Below are 22,676 nucleotides of genomic sequence, written 5' to 3'. Positions count from 1 at the left end.
TAAGAACAATGACAATGTATAATAGGGGGAGTTAATATTAGACTGGGACATAGGTTAAGTCCACTCTCTGAAAGCCACTTTTACAGCGATCTGAAGGATTGAGCAAGAGTTAGCCAGGTAAAGGTTGGATGGGGGGCAAGGAGGGCTATTTAGACAGCAGAAACAGTGTGGGCGGAGACCCTGAGGCAGAAAGGAGCTTGGTGTTTGAGGCAGAGAGAAGCTGTGTGTGGCTGGAACCCAGTGAACCAGCACATGAGGCCAGGAGGTAGGCAGGAACTAGCCAAGCACGGCTCTGTGGCACATGTTTAGGATTTTGAACATCATCCTTAGAGGAGTGGGAGGCCATCAGAGGATTTTATATAGGAAGGGGAAGGAACATATCTGTGTTTTTAAAAAGATCATTCTGGCTGCTGTATGGAAAATGAGTTATGTATTAGGAGGTGCAGAATAATGGCCTCCCAAAGATACCCACATCCTAATTCTCGGACACTGTGAATATGTTAGGTTACATAGCAAAGGGGAATTAAGATCCTAATCAGCTGACGTTGTGATTGGGAGATTGATTACTTTGGATTATCCAGGTTGGCCCAGTGTAACCACAAGCATCCTTAAAAGCGGAAGAAGGAGACAAAAGAAGTGAGTCAGAGAAAGGTGTTATTATGGAAGAATAGTTGACATTGCTGGCTTTGGAGATTAAGTAAGGGGGCTACAAGGCAAGAAATGTGGGTAGCTTTTAAAAGCTGGAAAGGCCAACAAAACAGATTCCCCGTTACAGCCTCCAGAAGGGAATCAAGCCCATGGTGATTTTAGCCTAGTGAGTTTCATGTCAGACTTCAACAGAGGTGTAAGATAATAAATTTGTGTTGCTTTAAGCCACTAAGCTTGTGGTAATTTGTTCCAGCAGCAATCGAAAACTAATACCGAGGGCCATCGGAAAGGCCATTGTAAGACCACTTAGGGAGCTATAGTGTAGTCCATGGGGTGGATGAAGGTGATCTGGACTGAATTGGTGATAGCAGGGAGAGAGACACATAGGTGGATCCATTCAGGCTGCACTTTGGATGGAGAGTGCTAGGTTTCTGGTACAGGCAGCTGGAGGAATGAAATATTTTCACTAAGATGGGGAGATGGGGAGAGGGGAAGATATGGCCGAGACCAAGAGTTTGGCTTTGGGCCTCTTATAGGTTTAATGCGCCTATGAAGCATTCAAGCAATAAAGCCAAAGAGGCAATTGGTAGGTGGGTCTGGAGAGTAGGTGAGAAGTGGCAATTTTGGTCTTAGTCTGTGTGGATGGCTTTTAAAATCATGACGGTAAGTGAGACCCCTAGGACAGTGTTTCTCAAACTTTTAGTACCGTTGCAGATCACCAATCTTAAAGAAGATAGTAGTATTTAAAAAAATTAATGTTTTCATTATAGAAAAAAGATAGTTTTGCAGCCTCTTACAAAGTGTGTATCTAACTTACTTATTTTCTTTTACTTTATTTTATTATGTTAGGTCACCATACAGTACATCATTAGTTTTTAATTTAACTTGTTGAAAGATAGCTCGAGATGTAGGTTAGATCCAGACACTGATTTTTTTTTTTTTAAAGATTATATATTTATTTATTTGACAGAAAGCGAGAGAGCACAACCAGGGGGAGCGGCAGGCAGAGGGAGAGGGAGAAGCAGGCTCCCCGCTAAGCAAGGAGCCTGATGTGGGGCTTGATCCCAGAACCCCGGGATCATGACCTGAGCTGAAGGCAGACGCTTAACTGACTGAGCCACCCAGGCGTCCCTGACTTTTTTTTTTTTTTTTTTTATCCTGTATTTGTACTAAATTAGGAAATTCCATGTTACAATTATAGATTGTCAAGATTTGCAACTGGTGTTTGCTGGCTCTGTCAGATGTTTTAGAATGCCAAGATCAAACACATATTGGGAAAGTATGAGAAGATTTCTCCCAGAAGACTATTCCTAGTGTCCAATCAGTTGCCAAATTGACACACTTAAAAGATTAAGTAACTGTAGGAGCAAATGTTTCAACCAGCCTGAACATTTGGAAGATAGAAGCAAATGTATTCTTAGTCTTTCTTTGATTACTTCAGTCTCTGGAAAGTATCTGTTGGAGTTATGTTGTGACATTTGGATGTGTTCTTTATATATCCACAATAATAAAATCAGTCTCACTCTCTGATGAGTGAAGAAAGCCATCAGAATCTGGGAAGGAATCACACCCTAGCAATTGAACCATTTGTAGCATAGTTTCGTGACTGAAAAATCTGGTATCTTGTTCTCCTCATTAAAAATTGGGAATTTTGGCCTTGAAATAGTAGGCTTAGGTTATTTCAGATGCTGAGTGTATTTTAGCTGTATACTTAAGTAGGCCTCTCGGAATCAAATATGGCTATTAGTGTTAACAGCATCATAAAGAAATATTTTTATCTCATCTGTCCTTTTGGAAACTCTTGTCAGCACTTTTTTTCCTTGATACCCTTTAAACTCAAGTAGAAGGGTGATTTTGTAAACACTGCCATTTCCACACATTCGAGAGCACATACTGAGTTGTCAAGATTTGCTGATAGTTAATTTTCATTGTTTTCTTCAACACTCAGTTACAATCAGGAGGCATATTGTTTACGTCTTTCTAATTGTTCCATGTGTTTAAAACGCCTTTTAGTGATGCAGCAATACCTTTTCTTGCTGTTTGTATAGCTCATGGTCTGTCAGTTTTGGTGGGTTGCACCTTTTCCAGCCCATGTCACAGCTCACAGAAGCATCATCGTCTAAATGAAAACGGTCTTTGTGCTGTGAGTTTTCACTGATAAGCAGAACAAAAAGTTGTTGAGTACTTCTACCTCATTACAGAGTATATATGCTATAAGAACTGATTTATGTTTTCTCTACAAGTAGTTTGTTCAATTTTAAAACAAAGTATATGCTGAAACACTCATGTGATAATAATTGCTCTCTCATTAACATGTGCCATTGATACTCTGTGACTTCCAATAGAGTCATTTAATAAAGAAATTTTGTCAATAGCTTGTTTCTTTTCACAATTTGGTTGGGCATTAAATTTGGACTGTTTCTCAACGATATCAAGACCTTTACCTGTTTTAGCTGAGGAATGCCTCTCTAGTCTTAGTCTCTTCTCTACCCTATCAACAAAGTAAATTGATTTGAGGCTTTGTTTTAAAATGATGTGAAAGTTTACTTGGTTTTACACCACCATATTTGCTGAATGCTAGCTGATATGAACTGATCAGCATAGACTAAACATAATGACATAGTTGGTAACTTTAAAGAAATTAAAGTTTTCATGAAAATCATTATTACTCTTATATTTCAACTTTACAAATATATATGAACAAATTTCTTTAATTTCTCCTCTGAAAACGCCTGTGAACTACTTCATAATTCTTGACCGTGTTTCGAAGATGCTGAGAAAGACAAGAAAAGGGGCTAGGACTGAGCCCACAGAGCCTAAAAGTTACAGGCTGCATAGAAATTAAGGTACAAAGGAGACCAAGAACTTGTGGCCAAAAATTCAAGACAATCTAGAGAGTATGATTTCATGGAAATCAAGAAAAGAGTTATATAGGACAGAGGGTAAACTGTGGAATGTTACTGAGCAGTCAAGTAAGATGAGAACTGATAAAAGAGCATAGGATTTAGCAACATTGAAGCTCATTGGAAGTCCTAGCAAGTGCTGTTTCTTGTTTGTTTGCTTGTTTGTGATGGTGGTGGAAGATATTGGGCCAGAAGCTAGAAAAGCTAAATTAGAGTGGGTTTTAGAGTGAATGGAAAGTGAGGCAATGAAAATGGTGTCTGTAGACAAAGAATTATAGTTAATCCACCAAAGGAGATAAAATGGAATCCTAAAATTACTCAATCTAAAAGAAGATTGAAAAAGATGAAAAGGGGAACCGAAGAACAGATGGAACAAAAGCAAATAACAAGATGATAAACTTAAACCTAACTATATCAATAATCATACCAAAGTAAATGCTGCAAACATGTCAATTGGAACGCAGATTGTCAGATTAGAGTAAAAAGTTAAGACCTGACTCTTAAGTTGTCTACAAGAAACACACTTTGAATATAAAGACACAAACAGGATAAAACTAAATGGAAAGAGAGCTATGGTGCTGACACCAGTCAAGAGAAAGCTTGAGTGGTATATTAGATTTCAGATTAATGATATTATCAGGGATAAAGAATATCATTTCCTATGATAAAGAGTTCAGTTAATCAGTGACAATCCTAAACATTTATATACCTGATAATAGAGCTTCAAAATACATGAAGCAAAATTAATGGAACTGTAAGGGGAAATAGACAAATCAATCCCATTCTAGTTGGAGATTTTAATACTCCTCTCAATAATTGCTAGAATAAGTAGGTACACATGAGCAAGGATACAGAGGACTCAAACAGCACTATCAACCAACTTGACCTAATTCACATTTATAGACCATTACACTTAACAGTTGAGTACAATTTTTTTTTCAACTACAAGGGGAACATTTCATGTGATAGACCATATTCTGGGCTGTAAAACAAGTCTTAGTACATTTAAAAGAATTCAAGTCATGTACAGTATGCTATCCGATCAAAATGGAATTAAATTAGAATTCAGTAAAAGAAAGATCTGTAAAACCTGTAAGCATTTGGTAAATAAATATCACTTTAACCCATTAGTCAAAGAGAGAAAATGTGAAGACAACATATCAAATTTGTGGTATGTTGCTATAACAGTACTTAGAGGGAAAGTTATGGCTACTTTGATGCCTATATTGGAAATGAAATGTCACAAATAGTGGCTACAGCTTCCTCCTTAAGAAACTAGAAAAAGAAGAGCAAGTTAAACTCAAGCAGGGGCAAGGAAATAAAATTTAGAATGGAAATCACTGAAACGAAGACCAAAAAATTAATGAAAGCAGAAGCTGTTTTTTTGTTTGTTTGTTTTGAGGAACATCAGTAGAATTGATAAACCTCCAGCCAGACAGATCAGGAGAAAAAGAATACAAATTATTACTGACAATGAGAGAGGTAACATCCCTACAGACATTAAAGGGTAATAAGGGAATGTTATGAACAATTTAATGTCAATCAGTATGACCACTTAGATGAAACGGGCATATCCTAAGACACAGACTACCAAAGTTCCCTCAAGAAGAAATAACACGAATAATCCCAAATCTCTTAAGGAGTTTAAATTTATGGAAAAGGCCTACCCACAAAGAAAACTCCAGTCACAGATGGTTTCCCTGTAAATTCTAACAATATTTAAGGAAGAAACAATACTAATTCTGCACAAGCTTTCAGAAAATTGAAGAGAAGGTTATACTTCACAACTCATTCTATGAAGCCATCATTACCCTGATACCAAAACCAAAGACATTACAAGAAACTATAGACGAATATCCCTAATGAACATAGATACAAACATTTTAAGCGAAATTTTAGCGAATTGAGTCTAACATATAAGAAGGTTAATTCGTAATTACCAAATGGTGTTTATCCTAAAAATGCAAGGTTGGTTTAATATTTGAACAGCAACAAAGTAATTTACCATATAAACAAACTAAAATGAAAAACCATACGATCATTTCAGTGTATGCAGGAAAGCATTTGACAAAATCTAGTATCCCTGATAAAAACTCTCAGCAACCTAGGAATAGAAGGGAACTTGCTCAGCCTGATAAGGGGTATGCAGAAAAGGGCTAACTCAGCAGGCCTAGAGTGCTCAAACCATGTACATTTTCAAGAAAGGCCTGTTTCCATGACTGTCCTTTCCCTAGCTCCAGAGAACTGAGCTCTTAGAATGGTTTGTCTAATGAGTGTATTTGCATACCTGAGATCTTGAGCTATGCTATACCAGTTTATCCAGATAGTTTACACTGGCAGTGTGATTTATGGTGAACACCTGCTTTCTCTCTGGAGGTCTAGAATGTCAGCAGCTGAGGTCAGTCACGTAGGGTGCTATATACTTGTATGACTAACTCCTAGTAAAAAACCCTGGACACCTAGGCTCAGGTGAGCATCCCTGGTTGGCAACATTTTGCACTGGTCACATATGGTTGCTGGGAGAATTAAGTGTGTCCTCTGTGACTCCACTGGGAGGGAACACTTGGAAGCTTATGCGTCGTTTCCTCTGGATGTCACTCCATGCGCTTTTCCCTTTTGCTTATTTCACTGTGTATGTTTTTACTATAATAAACTGTAACCGTGAGTAGAACAACTTCCGAGTCCTGTGAGTCCTCCTATGAGCCCAAGGGTGATTTTGGAGACCCCTAACATAAGGGGCATCTACAAAATACTTATATCTAATATCAGACTTAAGAGTGAAAGACTGAATACTTTCTGACTAAGACCAGGAAATCTTTACTTGACATTGTACTTGAGATGATAATCAGTGCAATAAGGCAAGAAAAAGAAGGCATGAAAAAGAAATAACAGGCATCTATATGCTAAAAGAAAGTGAGGCTATCTATATCTATCTATAAAATGCCTATTTTATAGATAGATATATGCCTAGAAAATCTGATGGAATGTCCAAAAATCTAGAACAAATAAGAGGGTTTAGTAAGGTTGCTGAATACTGGATCCATGTACAAAAAATAATGTATCTCTAAATACAAGCAACATTCAATCAGAAATTGAAATTTACATGTAATTCCATTTACAATAATAGAAATATGGAATATTTAGGCATGAATCTTGCATAAATGATGTACAAGATCTATACACTGAAAACCAGAAAACGTTACTGAAAAAAGTTAAGACCTAAATAAGTCAAGAGATATGCCTCATTTGTGGGTTGGAATACTCAGTATTGTTGAGATGGCAGTGATCTCCAAATAGATCACTATGCCATCCCAATCAAAATTGAAAGGACCTAGTATAGCCAAGCAATTCTGAAAAAGAACAGATTTGGAGCACTAACACTACCTGATTTAAAGATTCAGTGTGAATCTACAGTCATCAAAACAGTGTAGTGTTGGCAGCAAGATAGAGAAAATGATTATTAGAACAGAACAGATTCCAGAAATAGACCCACAAACATATGGATAACTGATTTATTTTTATTTTTTTTAATAAAAGTAAAGTTTAGTGGAGAAAGGACAGTTATTCACTGTTTGGTCAGAGGCTGTGTTTAAGCCCCTTGTGCCAGTGAGACTTCCACCCTGTGTTGATCCATCCATGTGCAGCTTAGGAAATGTTTTCAAGTTTGTCCCATGACCTGCTCTGATCATTCCTGGGTGAATACAACCTAATGCTTGTACACAGCCTTCCTGACTCTCATGTTTAATTGTAATTTCAGGAGGGCTTTTCTTGGTTATCCCTGGTTCTCTGTATTAAATTTCTGTATTCTCTACCATTTGGCTTGTATTCGGGCTTTGGGCTTCTTGGTTGTTTTTCCTCAAGATATCCATTTTTTTTTCAATAATGTTCTTAGGTATGAGGTTCTCTATTTTCTGTTCCAGATAAAGTCAATCCCTTCAGAGAGAGATGTGGAGCTCTTTGACCTTATGGTGTGTCTTTTCCCTTCAGTAGAACCCCTGTGCCACTACACCTGGGGCTGGAGGTGGGAGCTGACTTTTCCCTCAGGGATACCTGCATTTTGGTTGGAGGGGTATTGGCAGCCCTGGTCTTCAACTAGGTTGGTAGCAATCAGGACTCAGTATTCTTAACCTACTGGGCCTGGAGTAGAGTTTCCACCAAATGAACTGGGACTGGGTGGAGGAGCAAGGAGGTCAGTCTCCTCTGTTGCCTGTTCAGAATAGACCTATACCTCTAGGCTGAAGAAGATGAGAAACACTAGCAGTCTGCCCCTTCCAGGATGAAACTAGCCCAGGACTAGGAGCTGGAGGGAAAGGAAGCTCCTGTCTTCTTTTCTGCACATGACTGAGGTAGATCTTCTGTAACATAGCATTGGTGGAATGGGGGTAATGGACTGTATCTTAGTCAAATGCCAGACTCTTGCCTGTTCTGAGATTTAGTAGATTTTCTTGATTAAATGTTTCTCCATTTGCTGTATGCCCTTAGGACAATTTCTAAAGACTTTATATGTTTTTTGTTTGTTTTTGTTTTTTTAAAATAATGTTCACCAATTAGAATGTGGTTTTGCTGGGGAGAAGGTCCACTGAGCTCCTTACTCTGTCATTCCAAAAGTTCCACCCTGCTTTCAAGCTTTTAATAGCAAGCTTTGGATCTTCTTTCTATAGAGACAAGGAAGTTTTCATTACCAAATATGATTTTCTCAAGATGTTAGATTATACTAACATAATATATTTTGTTAACTACAATAAACTTATTAGAAAGCTTTTAACCAGTCTGGAAGTTGGTTTATTTTTCTCCTATAGACTGGGATTTTGACTTTAAACTCATTTTCCACATAGTCTTTCTACTTGATGATCCAGATTAATTGTTCCCAGGCCCCATAAATACTGTCTTTGGAATAGATGGCATTATAGACAGATACCACCAACATACCTACTGCACTTGAAATTTTACAAAATGCTTTTTCACTTTATACTACCTTTTTTCTTCATAACCTGGTGTGCAGGAAGTATCACTCCTGCCAATTAAAAACTGAAAATTGGCATGATGTCTAAACTAATTCATTCAGCTAGCATTTATTAATTGTCTACTCCATAATAGACAACTTGCACACATTCCTTTCATTGCCTATAAAAATGTTCTAATCTAGATCCATTGTATTTTAAAGTTACTAATTTAAACTTGACTTACTCTTTGAGCTTAATTACACAGAATAGCCCTTCCTTTGGAGGGGAAACTTACTGTAGAAAACCTAAGACTTAGTCTTATGAACTAAATCTTTGCAAAAAGCCGTAGTATCTGGGAAGCAAAGCAACCAAATTAAGCTTTGGCAACAGGAGAGAAGGAGCAACTGTCCATATGTGAAAATGAGGCCATGGGGGTTGGCAGTTTAATGAAGAAGTGATGCTCAAGAGGCCTTGGGTGTTTCTTTAATCTTTGTACTGCTAACTCTATGATTCTATTTTTTGTTTTGTTTCAAGTTTTTATTTAAATTCTAGTTAGTTAACGTATAGTGTAATATTAGTTTCAGGAGTAAAATTTAGTGATTCATCATTTACATGTAATACCCAGGGCTCATCACAACAAGTGCCTGTTAATACCCATTACCCATTTGTCACATCCCCCCACCCACCTCCCCTCCAGCAACCCTCAGTTTGGTCTCTATAGTTAAGAGTCTATTTTATGGTTTGCCTCTTTTTTCTGCCTATGTTCATCTGTTTAGTTTCTTAAATTACACATCTGAGTGAAATGACATGGTATTTGTCTTTCTCTGACCGAATTATTTTGCTTATTATAGTACACTCTACCTCCATCCATGTCATTGCAAATGACAAGATTTCATTCTTTTTATGGCTGAATAATATTCCATTGTGCATATATATATATATATATATAGTGGACATATGCATGATGATATATATATATATCATCAGTTGATGGACATTTGGGATCCTTCTATAATTTGGCTATTGTTGATAATGCTGCTGTAAATATTGGGGTACAGGTGTCTGTCCCTTCAAATCAGTATTTTTGTGTCCTTTGGGTAAATACCTAGTAGTGCGATTGCTGAGTCGTAGGGTCGTTCTATTTTTAACTTTTTGAGGAACCTCCATACTGTTCTCCAGAGTGGCTGCACCCATTTGCATTCCCACTAACAGTGTGAGAGGTTTCCCCTTTCTTCGAATCCTCACCAACATCTATGTTTCCTGTGTTGTTAATTTTAGCCATTCTAACGGGTGTGAGGTAGTGTTTTATCGTGGTTTTGATTTGTATTTCCCTGCTGATGAGTTATGTTGGGCATCTTTTCATGTGCTGTTAGCCATCTGTATGTCTTTGGAAAAATGTCTATTCATGTTTTCTGCCATTTCTTTTTTTTTTAAGGTTTTATTTATTTATTTGACAGAGAGAGACACAGCGAGAGAGGGAACACAAGCAGGGGGAGTGGGAGAGGAAGAAGCAGGCTTCCCGCGGAGTAGGGAGCCCGATGCGGGGCTCGATCCCAGGACCCTGGGATCTTGACCCGAGCCGAAGGCAGACACTTAACGACTGAGCCACCCAGGCGCCCCTCTTCTGCCATTTCCTAACTGATTATTTGTTTTTTTGGGTGTTGAGTTTGATAAATTCTTTATAGATTTTTGATACTAACCCTTTATCAAATATGTCATTTGCAAATATCTTCTCCCATTCCATAGGTTGCCTTTTAGTTTTGTTGATTATTTCCTTTGCTGTGCAGAAGATGTTTATCTTGATGAAGTCCCAATAGTTCATTTTTGCTTTTGTTTCCCTTGCCTCTGAGGACATGTCTAGTTGAATTTATTTTTGTGTATGGTTTAAGAAAGTGGTCCACTTTCATTCTTCTGAATGTGGCTGTCCAGTTTTCCCAACACTCATTTGTTGAAGAGACTGTCTTTTTTCATTGGATATTCTTTCTTGCTTTGTCAAAGATTAGTTGACCATAGAATTGAGGGTCCATTTCTGGGTTTTCTGTTGGAAAACAAATGGAACATTTCTGTTCCATTGATCTATGTGTCTGTTTTTGTGCCAGTACCATACTGTCTTGATGACTAGTTTTGTAATATAACTTGAAGTCCAGAATTGTGATGCCTCCAGTTTTGCTTTTCTTTTTCAAGATAGCTATGGCTATTCAGGGTCTTTGTGGTTCCATACAAATTTTAGAATTAATTGTTCTAGCCCTATGAAAACAGCTGGTGATTTTTTTTATGATAATATTACACATTTGATTTTATTTGGTATTTCTTTTTTTTTAATTTTATTTTATTATGTTATGTTAGTCACCATACAATACATCATTAGTTTTTGATGTGGTGATCCACAATTCATTGTTTTCGTATAACACCCAGTGCTCCATGCAGTACGTGCCCTCCTTAATACCCAGCACTGGGCTAACCCATCCCCCCACCCCCCTCTCCTCTAAAACCCTCAGTTTATTTCTCAGAGTCCATAGTCTCTCATGGTTCATCTCTCCCCCCGATTTCCCCCCCTTCATTTTTCCCTTCCTTCTCCTAATGACCTCCATGGTATTCCTTATGTTCCACGAATAAGTGAAACCATATGGTAATTGACTTTCTCTGCTTGACTTATTTTACTTAGCATAATCTCCTCCAGTCCCATCCATGTTGATGCAAAAGTTGGGTATTCATCTTTTCTGATGGCTGAGTAATATTCCATTGTATATATGGACCACATCTTCTTTATCCATTCATCTGTTGAAGGGCATCTCGGCTCTTTCCCGCAGTTTGACTATTGCGGACATTGCTGCTGTGAACATTGGGATGCATATGGCCCTTCTTTTCACTACATCTGTGTCTTTGGGGTAAATACCCAGCAGTGCAATTGCTGGATCATAGGGTAGCTCTATTTTCAATTTTTTGAGGAACCTCTACACTGTTTTCCAAAGTGGCTGTACCAACTTGCATTCCCATCAACAGTGTAAGAGGGTTCCCCTTTCTCTACAACCTCTCCAACATTTGTTGTTTCTTGCCCTGTCAATTTTTGCCAGGTGTAAGGTGATATCTCAATGTGGTTTTAATTTGAATTTCCCTGATGGCTAATGATGATGAACATTTTTTCCTGTGTCTGTTAGTCATTTGTATGTCTTCTTCGGAGAAGTGTCTGTTCATGTCTTCTGCCCATTTTTTGACTTGATTCTTTGTTTTTTGGGTGTTGAGTTTGAGAAGTTCTTTATACATCTTGGATACCAGCCCTTTATCTGTAGTGTCATTTGCAAATGTCTTCTCCCATTCTGTGGGTTGCCTCCTTGTTTTGTTGACTGTTGGATCGGAAGAATAAACATTGTTAAAATGTCTATGTTACCCAGAGCAATCTATACCTTCAGTGCCATCCTGATCAAAATTCCAATGACATTTTTCAAAGTGCTGGAACAAACAATCCTAAAATTTGTATGGAATCAGAAAAGACCCCGAATCGCCCAGGAAATGTTGAAAAAGAAAAACAAAGCTGGGGGCATCACAATGCCCGATTTCAAGCTATATTACAAAGCAGTGATCACCAAGACAGCATGGTACTGGCACAAAAACAGACATATAGACCAATGGAAAAGAATAGAGAGACCAGATATGGACCCTCAAATCTATGGTCAAATAAACTTTGACAAAGCAGGAAAAAATATGCTGTGGAAAAAAAAACACACTTCTCTTCAATAAATGGTGCTGGGAAAATTGGACAGCCACATGCAGAAGAATGAAACTCGACCATTCTCTAACACCACACACAAAGATAAACTCAAAATGGATGAAAGACCTCAATGTGAGACAGGAGTCCATCAAAATCCTAGAGGACAACATAGGCCATAACCTCTTTGACATCAGCCACAGCAACTTCTTTCAAGATACATCTCTAAAAGCTACTGAAACAAAAGCAAAAATGAACTTTGGGACTTCATCAAGATAAAAAGCTTCTGCACAGCTGGTGGTATTTTGATAGGGATTGCATTAAATGTGTAGATTGCTTTGAGTAGCATAGACATTTTAACACTCCATTTGTTCTTCCCATCCATGAGTATGGAATGTTTTTCTATTTCTTTGTGTCATCCTCAATGCCTTTTGTAAGTGTTCTATAGTTTTCAGAGTACAGATCTTTCACTCCTTTGGTTAGATTTATTCCTAGGTATCTTATAGTATTTGGTGCAGTTGTAAATGGGATTAATTCCTTGATTTCTTTTTCAACTGCTTCATTATTAATGTATAAAAATTTAACAGATTTCTGTATATTGATTTTATGTCCTGCGACTTTACTGAATTCGTGTATCTGTTCTAGCAGTTTTTGGTGGGGTCTTTTGGGTTTTCTACATAGAGTATGTTGTCTGTGAATAGTGAAAATTTGACTTCTTCCTTGCTGATTTGGATACCTTTTATTTCTTTTTGTTGTCTGCTGAAGCTAGGACTTATAGTATTATGTTAAATTAACAGTGTTGAGAGTGGACATCCTTGTCTTGTTCCTGATCATAGAGAAAAAGTTCTCAGTTTTTCCCCATTGAGGATGATATAGCTGTGGGTCTTTCATATATGGCCTTTAGGATTTTGAGGTATGTTCCCTCTATTCCTACTTTGTTGAGGGTTTTTATCAAGAATGGATGCTGTACTGTGTCAAATGCTTTTTCTGCATCTATTGAAAGGATCATAATGTTCCTATCCTTTATTTTATTAATGTGGTGTATCACATTGATTGATTTGTGAATATTGAACCACACTTGCAGCCCAGGAATAAATCCTACTTGATCGTGGTGAATGATTCTTTTAATATACTGTTGGATTTGATTTGCTAGTATTGTATTGAGAATTTTTGCGTCCATGTTCATCAAGGATATTGGCTTGTAATTCTCTTTTTTAGTGTGGTCTTCATCTGGTTTTGGAATCAAGGTAATGCTGGTCTCATAAGAATGAGTTTGGAAGTTTTCCTTCCATTTCCAGTTTTTGGAACAGTTTGAGAAGAATAGGTATTAACTCTTCTTTAAGTGTTTGGTAGAATTCCTCTGGGAGCCATCTGGCCGTGGACTTTTGTTTGTTGGGAGATTTTTGATTAATGATTCAATTTCTTTGCTGGCTATTGGTCGGTTCAAATTTTCTATTTCTTCCTGTTTTGGTTTTGGTAGTTTGTAAGTTTCTAGGAACTTATTTTATTTATTTATTTTTAAAGATTTTATTTATTTGAGATAGAGCGAGAGTGAAAGAGAGAGAGGGAGAGAAAGAGAGAGCACAGGCAGAGGGAGAAGCAGGCTCTCCACTGAGCAGGGAGCCTGATGTGGGGCTCGATCCCAGTCTGGGATTATGACCTGAGCCGAAGGCAGACGCTTAACCATATGAGCCACTCAGGTGCCCCTCTAGGAATTTATCCATTTCTTCCAGATTGCCCAGTTTGTTGGCATATAGTTTTTCATAATATTCTCTTATTATCATTTGTATTTCTGTGGTGTTGGTTGGTATCTCTCTTCTCATTCATGATTTTATTTATTTGGGTCCTTTCTCTTTTCCTTTTGATAAGTCTGGCTAGGGGTATATCAATTTTATTGATTCTTTCAAAGAATAGGCTCCTGGTTTCATTGATCTGTTCTGGTTTTTGTTTGTTTGTTTGTTTCTATATCATTTATTTTTGCTCAAATCTTTATTATATCCCTTCTCCTAGCTTTAAGCTTTATTTGCTGTTCCTTTTCTAGCTCCTTTGGGTATAAGGTTACATTGTGTATTTGAGACTTTTCCTGCTTCTTGAGAAAGTCTGTATTGCTACATACTTCCCTCTTATGACCACTTTTGCCACATTCCAAAGGTTTTGGACTGTTGTGTTCTCATTTTCATTTGTTTCCAGGTATTTTTTAAATTTCTTCTTTAATTTCCTGGTTGACCCATTCATTCGTTAGTAGCATGTTATTTAACCTCCATGTATTTGGGGTCTTTCCAAATTTTTTCTTCTGGTTGACTTCAAGTTTCATAGCATTGTGGTCAGAAAATACACATGGTAAGATCTCAATCTTATAGTACTTGTTGAGGCCTGATTTGTGACCCAGTATGTGATCTATTCTGGAGACTATCCCATGTGCACTTGAAAAGAATGTGTATTCTGCTGCTTTAGGATGAAATGTTCTGAATATGTCTATTAAGTCCATCTGGTCAGTTGTTTCCTTATAGATTTTCTGCTTAGATCATCTGTCCATTGCTGTAAGTGGGGTGTTAAAGTCTCCTATTATTATTTTATTATAACTAATGAGTTCCTTTATGTTTGTTATTGTTTTATGTATTAGGGGGCTCCCAAGTTGGGGGCATAAATATTTATAATTGTTAGATTTTCTTGCTGGATAGACCCCTTTGTTATGATATAGTGCCCTTCTTCATCTCTTATTACAGTCTTTGGTTTAAAATCTAGTTTGTCTTATGTAAGTATGGCTACTCCAGCCTTCTTTTGATGACCATTAGCATGATAAATGGTTCTCCATCCCCTCACTTTCAATGTACAGGTGTCTTTAAATCTAAAATGAGTCTCTTGTAGGCAGCATATAGATGGTCTTGTTTTTTTATCCATTTCAAACCCTATGTCTTTTTATTGGAGCAGTCCATTTACAATTAGAGTGATTATTGAAAGATATGAATTTAGTACCATTGTGTTACCTGTAAAGTTGTTGTTTCTGGTGATGTTCTCTGTTCCTTTCTAGTCTTTGTTGCTTTTGGTCTTTTTATTCCCCACTTGAAGAGTCCCCTTTAATATTTCTTGCAGGGCTGGTTTAGTGGTCGCAGACTCCTTTAGTTTTTGTTTGTCTGAGAAACTCTTTATCTCTCCTTCTTTTCTGAATGATAGCCTTGCCGGATAGAATATTCTTAGCTGCATATTTTTCCTCAGCACATTGAATAAATCATGCCACTCTCTTCTGTCCTGCTAAGTTTCTGTGGAGAAGTCTGCTGCTAACCTTATTTGTTTTCCCTTGTAAGTTAGCGATTTCTTTTCTCTTGCTGCAGGATTTTTTTCCTTATCTCTGTATTTTGCAAGTTTTACGATATGTCTTGGTGTTGGCCTGCTTTTGTTGATTTTGATGGGAGTTCTTTGTGCCTCCTGGATTTGGATGTCCATTTCCTTCCCCAGATTAGGGAAGTTTTCAGCTATAACTTGCTCAAGTAAAACTTCTGCCCCTTTTTCTCTCTCTTCTTCTGGGATTCCTATGATACAAATGTTACTATGCTTTATGGAGTCATTGAGTTCCCTAAGTCTACATTTGTGATCCGATACTTACCTTTTCCTCTTCTTTTTGGCTTCATTATTTTCCATAATTTTATGTTCTATATCATTTACTCATTCCTTTGCTTCTTCCATCCTTGTGGTCATTACATCCAGTCAGTTTCACATCTCAGTTGTAGCATTTTTTTTTTTCAGCCTAACTAGTGTTTAGGTCTTTTATCTCTGCAGTAAGGACTCCCTGGTGTCTTCTGTGCTTTTCTCAAGCCCATCTAGTATCCATCCTTACGATTGTTGTTTTCAATTCTGGATCAGGCATATTACTTATATCTGCTTCAATTAGATCACTGGCCATGACCTTTTCTTGTTCTTTCTTTTGGTATCAATTCCTCCATCTTGGCATTTTGTCTAGGTCTGTCTTCTTCTGTATGTTACAAAAGCCTGTTATGTTTCCTGTTCCTGAGAGTAATGGCTTTATGAAGAAGAGGTCATATAGTGTCCAGGGCCTGGTGCTTCAGGGAGTGTCTCTGGTGTGTGCTGCATGCACTCTGCTGCTATGTTTTGGCTGTTCTGTCCTTCAGGCCAGTCGTCTGCAGAGGCTCTCCTTGCCTGCAGTGGGCAGTGTTTGGACCTTGGCCAGAGTGTGGCAAGTTTTAACTAGGTATGCTGTGGTTGGCTTGTTAAAAGAAACCAGATCCTATTTCCACCAGAGCTGGAGCTTTGCAGCACTCTATGGTCAGGAGACTTGGTGGCTGTGGGGTTTGTGCTGGTCTTTCTAGGGGAGGAGCCTGCTGCTCTCGCTCTCAAGCACACTTGCCCTAGTGAAGCAGCACCTGCAGAGTGCAGGGGAGCAGGGCTTGCTGTAAGCAGTTTAAGCTGCCACTGTTGGCACTGTGCTGCTTACTGAGGTTACTTTATGCTGAGGGGTGGGGGAGGGAAATTGTGTCAGCCCTCTCCCTTGCCCCAGGGGAGAGGAATTTGTGCCCACAGCTGTCTGGGCAGCCCTCCCAGAAGAGCCTACAATCTCCCCTCCTGTGTCCCATGCGTCCTTCAGATCCCTGCCTTCACCCTGTCTGTGTCCGGTCCATCTGCCCGCCCAGCAGCACAGTGCACCTGTCTTCTATCTCAGGCAGGCCAGCTGAGTTTTAAAACTCTTAGCTCCCTGGCTAACTCTATGATTGTAGAAAAAATAATTGCATTTTCTCTGCTTCATTTCCCCCCTAACTTTAATTGGAGGATAGTGACTTATCCTGCACATGGGGCTATGGAAGACAAAAAATTCTGTAGAATTTGAAGTGCTTTAGGAATGTTCTATATGGTGACACCTTCCTATAGTGCTACCTTCTCCAAAATAGGGAAAAAGATGAGTCTGTCCTAGGTCCGACCCAAAGCTATTTATGACAGGAAGTTCTGGAAGGACTTTGGTAAAACACACTTGTAACCTGGCTTAAAGTGTGATCTTAGGGACAGTGTGACATAGCAAAGCACACATGATACGTGTATACTGTATAAAGGGTATTTTCTACTTCCTATTTCTTGTTTTCATTTCCCTTTTCTAGTAGAGAAAAGATAGAACGCATAAGCCAAATGTTTATCTTAACTATTACCTTTAAACTCATCCTTCCACATTTGAGGAGTTATTTTCAGAAGAAAAAATAAATTTAGGTTTTTCTTGCTTTCTTTCTCACAGTAAAATGGCCAAACAATGTGAACAGTAATAGAAGGAAGAGCAGGAGTTGTGAATAGTTAACCTGGACAATTGATCTTAAATTTCAAATCATTGCCTTTATTTTCTGATTAAAAGGTATAAGGCAAATAGTGGGTGCTATACCTGAAGCTCTTGACCCTAGAGTGTTCTATTTTTCATTTCTTAGCAGCCAGTCAACTTTAAAACATGAAGGAAAAATCCAGAAAATAATCATAAAGCATACCTTGGAGAAGTTTCCAAACATGAATAAAAAATAACAAGCCCCCTTCATTGAGCTCAGGTACTGTACTTGGCACTTTACTGCATTATCTCACTCATTACTAACAATGGCCCAATGAGGAAGGAACCTTTAATCTCTATTTTGTGAAGAGGAAACTGCCCTAGACAAGGTAATTAGAAGCTTACGCCAGGTTACATAGCTTCTGGAAACAGGATGGACCATTTTAAGTAATGAAATTTAAAGCAAATATTTTCTAAATTACCCAAGTAGTGTGTATTCTTTTGGTAAAAAAAAAAAAAAATCAAAGATGTAGGAAATAAAAATTTTAACAAATCACCAATAACCATATATGTGTGTATGTGTGTATATGATTACACACACACACAAAGATTGGAAAGATACAGAATAAGTGATAGTGTTGGTTAATCCTGGAGAAGGAAGGTGAGAAGATACCAGAAATGGAAGGGACGGTCAAAAACATGTTTAGCTTTATCTAGAATGTTCTGACTTTTTGCACAGGGACTCTTTTCATATATCAGTTATGCAAATTTAATTTATTTAAAAACCCTCAAGGAATGAGGATACATTCCAGATAAAGTTAATCATCTTTAACTAACCTCATCACCCCTTTTCTGGTGACCCTCTCTTCATCACAATCTCTACTCAAGAATGTTTAAACCTTTTCAAAGATAGTGTGGACATAAGTTACTTGATAAGGGAAGATTGTAGAATCGTTGATAATGAAGTATAAGGCAGTATACTATGGCGGTTATGTGCACAGACCCTGGATCCAGACTGCCTGGGTTTGGATCCTGGCTGCCCTATTGTATGATCTCTCTGTGCTCCAGTTTCCTCCTTTATAAATTTGGGATAATAATACCTATCTTACCAGGTTGTCATGAATCCTAAATGAGTTATTATCTGTACAGTACTTAGCACCTGGCACATTGTAAGAGCCAGGTAAGGGTTACTATAGTCATTATTGTTATCCTGACACTTAGAAAAAGCTATGATAAATTGTTGTATAGGCTTTTTCAGGCTTTTTATCTGTATGTGTGTACATACACACATACAGACAGGTACATATGCATATATTCATATGGGTAAATATGGGTGAATTTTTTATGAAAATTGGATCATACTATTTCTATTTATTATAACCTTTTTTTGTACTCAACACTATAGATTATAAACATCTTTCCATGCCATGGAATAATGAATGTTTAAAACAAATCTCAGGTGTATTTGGTCTTAGTTGTGATAGCATGGATTCTTTTTGACCAAATGTGTGAACATATGATAAGACAGAAATTGCTTGGCACTATATTGAAAATCTGGAGTGCTTATAGATATTGACACAGCTTACTTAAATGGTTGAATGGGCATTGATATATCTTACCTGAGTGTATTATTATTTGTCATATTTGTTAAGCAGTGATATTCAGCCTTTGTAAATGTCTATCTTCAGAGTCAATATGCCAGAGAGAATGGTATTTTTAAAGGGTCACTGTGGGAAGGACACTTGGAATATAGTTCTTTGTAGTAAGAAAAATGATGTAGAAAAAGTACATTGGTTATTAAGAAAAGTATTTCTTCTTCTTCCTCTTTCTGGCTTCTCAGGAGATGTTTCACAAAGCGGAAGAATTCTTACCCAAGAGGACAGATAGTGAAATGGATGAGATGGACACATCGGACACCCAATGGGGCTGGTTTTACCTGGCGGAGTGCGGGAAGTGGCACATGTTTCAGGTACTTCCTTTCCAGAACCTACCAGAAGGGCCTCAGGTCCACTTAGCGCCACCTGGCTGCCGCACAGTGTGCCAGTGCAGACCCTGAAGGACATTCAACCTTAAGGACATCAGATAGCTTGACTAAAAGAAAAAAGAGGAATCCTTCTAGTCCTTTTCCTTTTCGTTTCCCCAGGTTTTCTCAATCATGTATTTAGAAGAAGCAGTGCGCATTCACTGCGTGTACAGAGAGCGAGTGTGACTGAGTTGTGTAGTGTCAGTACGGCCGAGCAACTCCAAGTTCCGTTTGGTGGACAAGGAGAAGGGGAAGAGAGCAAGCCCATATTAAGCACCTTGTGTCCGCCAGGTATTATGTTAGATGCCACAGGTATCTTTTCTCCTTTAGCCTCCCAGCAGCTCTGAAGCAGATGCTTATACTCTGTCTCACAGGCCAAGAGAGTGAAACTCAGAAAAGGTCACAGAATCCGTCCAGAGTCACATACAGCTAGGGAATTTGAACCCATACTCAAAAGCTTGTGCTCTTCTTTTACTTCCAAGCCTACTTAAAGGAGATTTGAGCCAGTGAGGAAGTTGTAATTATTGTAATAATTTGTAAAAATCGTAACAATTTGGAAAGAGGGGTTCTAAGCAGTTGCTGGAATTTCTTTGCTGGAAATCCTGACACTGTTTTGCACACGCTGGCTTAGCTGTGATTCACCCTGTGTGTGGGAACTAGAACAGGAGATCAGTGAGTTCCCTGTGTCGCTCCATTCTCTGTCTCTTGTGACCACAGAACCGCCTCTGTGGCCAAGCCATTGATGTGAACAGCTGGTAAATGAAACTTTCTGGTTTGTCTTAAAGCCGGATACCAACATTCAGTGTTCAGTTAGCAGTGAAGATATCGAAAAAAGCTTCAAAACAAACCCTTGTGGCTCCATTTCTTTTACTACTTCCAAATTCAGCTACAAGATAGACTTTGCAGGTATGTTTTTTTTTTTCCCTAATAGTTGTGTGTTTTTAGTATATCGATATGGTAAAATCTACAGTACTGTAGATGAGAATTAGTTGATGTATTTGTAAACAGTGAAGTAAATCCTTTTTGTCACACACAGAAATCTCTCTATAAAAATTCAAGATTTAAAATCTTGAGCAACATTACCTTTTATAAAGGAGTATTTGTATGCTTATCGATACTAATGTATATGGAGATTGTCGTATATTTTGAGCTTATGTAACACTTCTCTTCTAAGGAACACAAAACACTTTTTAGCTGTTTTCTTCATCATCTCTTCAGCCTTTTGAAATAGCTGGGAATCTTTATTTTAAGGATCAATCTGAGAGGTTAGTAACACTAGCTCGTGATAATTTGAAGACCAAAGTTCAGCTGAACGACCCATCTCCTAGTGTCTTTGCCAGAAAACTATTTCTTTCGTGGACATTGCCTTCTACCATTTTCTGATTTCATTGGCTCTTTCACAGAATAGCCTGCTAATCTGGAAGTCGGCCCCACTTTGGATTTCGTCTGTGATATATGGGCATGGTTTTAGGTATCCCATGAAAAACCTGTTGGATTCAACTCTTTCAGTTTCAAGCTGTTAGTTTCAGCTGTTTGTTGCACAGAGACATACAAGACCTGGATGGGGAGGATTTTTTTTTTTTTAAGATTTTATTTTTAAAGTAATCTCTACAACCACCATGGGGCTCGAACTTATAACCCCAAGGTCAAGAGTCATGTGCTCTACTGACTGAACCAGCCAGACCCCCAGGGAGGCTTTCTTAATAAAGCATATTTTGGCTGCTGCATGGCTCAGTCCTCTAGCTGGTGCATACCAGCTTCTATGAGTAGTATCTTTATGACAGAGTTAGGAGTGTGTTGTGGTGCAGTATGGTGGTGAAACCTTAGGAAATCCCCCTGAATGAGCTGAGGCCCAGAAATGGTGAAAGGGGTTTGTCCAGTAAGAGGTTGATGTAACCAAATCTCTAATGATTATTGTTTCCCCCAAAGCTTGTTTTATTAGCAAGAGTTATATTATATTATAATATATTCTTACTACTCCTGACTAGCCATCACTTTTTTAATGAAATTAGGCAAATAGACTGCCTTTAAGGGACCCCGATTATTTGTCTTTTGGCCTCAATTTAGACAGAAGGTGTCCACTAGATCTTTTAGACATCTTGTGTACAAGTGCCTATTTGAAGCAATACTGAGACTTCATGATATGCACACACACCAGGCTTCATGACAAGGATGAAGTTTATCAAAGCAGTTGGTAGATAATTCAGCAAGCCACCTGTTTCTGAAAGAATATTTTCTATTAAACTGTATTTTGGGGAGAGCTTTCTCTCAAACAATGCAGTTTATTTAAAAAATGTCTTTATCAAAGAATAAGAGTCACATATAATGATTCCATTTCACCAACCCTCTATATAATGATATCAGCATTTTGCATGTACTATTTGCAACATTAGCCCCAACCATTCGGCCACAAGCCAACTCAGGTGCTCTTGATAAAAATGGTGAAACAGAAACTCAGAATGAGCTGCTCTAAGTAGACACCACAGGCTTTGCTCCCTTTGCTGAGATGATCTTGCTTTTTCCTGCACAGTGGTGATGCCATCGTGGGCAGAACCTAAGAGAATCCAGAAAGGGCAGAACATACTTTATACCTTATAGCATTTGCCTAGATGGGCGAACCTCTTTATTTTGGAATGGGATGATGCCATTTAGATAAGACAGAGGGACTAGCATCTCACATTAAGCCTCAGTACTTAGCTTTGTGGGCCTGAAGTAATGGACCTGGTGATATCGCCACAGTTAAGGCACAGAAGAGAGAATTAACTGGTCTTTTATCACTAGAATCTCTTTAAAAAGGATGTATTGTGTCTAGTGGGTTTTCTGTTTTGGTTTGGGTATACAATTTACAGAGAAGGCGAGAAATGTACCAATTTTTGAAATTCTGTGAATTGTGTTAAGTTTTATAGCAGTAACATATCTTTTTACCATTCTCAACATTTTTGGAGAAATCAAAGTAAGTATACTTTCCACTTAATAAACCAACTGGAAGATTTGGTTCTATAATTTCATCCTCTTCCAAGTACTCTTCATTTTCCTAAGTTTGGAACTCTTGCACTGTAGCATCTGTTTACTGTCAGTGGGATACAGAAAGGAGCGGGCCCTGCCTATAGAGCAGCATGAGCTGAGCATCCTGTGCGTGAGCGTAGGTCACGCGATGAAGCCCTGCTCCCTGAATAGCATTTTTTTTTAAAAAGATTTT

At 38.1% G+C, this 22,676-nt stretch overlaps 1 protein-coding gene across 3 annotated transcripts in view; it reads left to right on the top strand.

The window, feature by feature from the left end:
• PARP11 (poly(ADP-ribose) polymerase family member 11) overlaps positions 1-22,676 on the top strand; it is a 41,702-nt gene that overhangs the window by 5,641 nt on the left and 13,385 nt on the right. The window contains exons 2-4 of one of the 3 annotated variants that reach the window (XM_028120957.2): positions 17,624-17,734; positions 19,295-19,423; positions 20,263-20,383. In XM_028120957.2, coding sequence (XP_027976758.2) covers positions 19,298-19,423; positions 20,263-20,383 — 247 coding nt within the window. In that variant the 5' untranslated portion in view covers positions 17,624-17,734; positions 19,295-19,297. Of the gene's footprint in view, positions 1-17,620; positions 17,735-19,294; positions 19,424-20,262; positions 20,384-22,676 lie in introns of all 3 variants that reach the window. The other 2 variants (XM_028120956.2, XM_028120955.2) reach the window with 2 other exon arrangements.

This window comes from Eumetopias jubatus, unplaced genomic scaffold (assembly GCF_037043125.1).
Source record: "Eumetopias jubatus isolate StellerSeaLion01/CBP00866 unplaced genomic scaffold, mEumJub1_p1.0 scaffold_8, whole genome shotgun sequence".
Lineage (NCBI taxonomy): Eukaryota > Metazoa > Chordata > Mammalia > Carnivora > Otariidae > Eumetopias > Eumetopias jubatus.
Note: the sequence above shows the minus strand (reverse complement) of the source record. Positions and strands in the feature narration are given on the sequence as shown.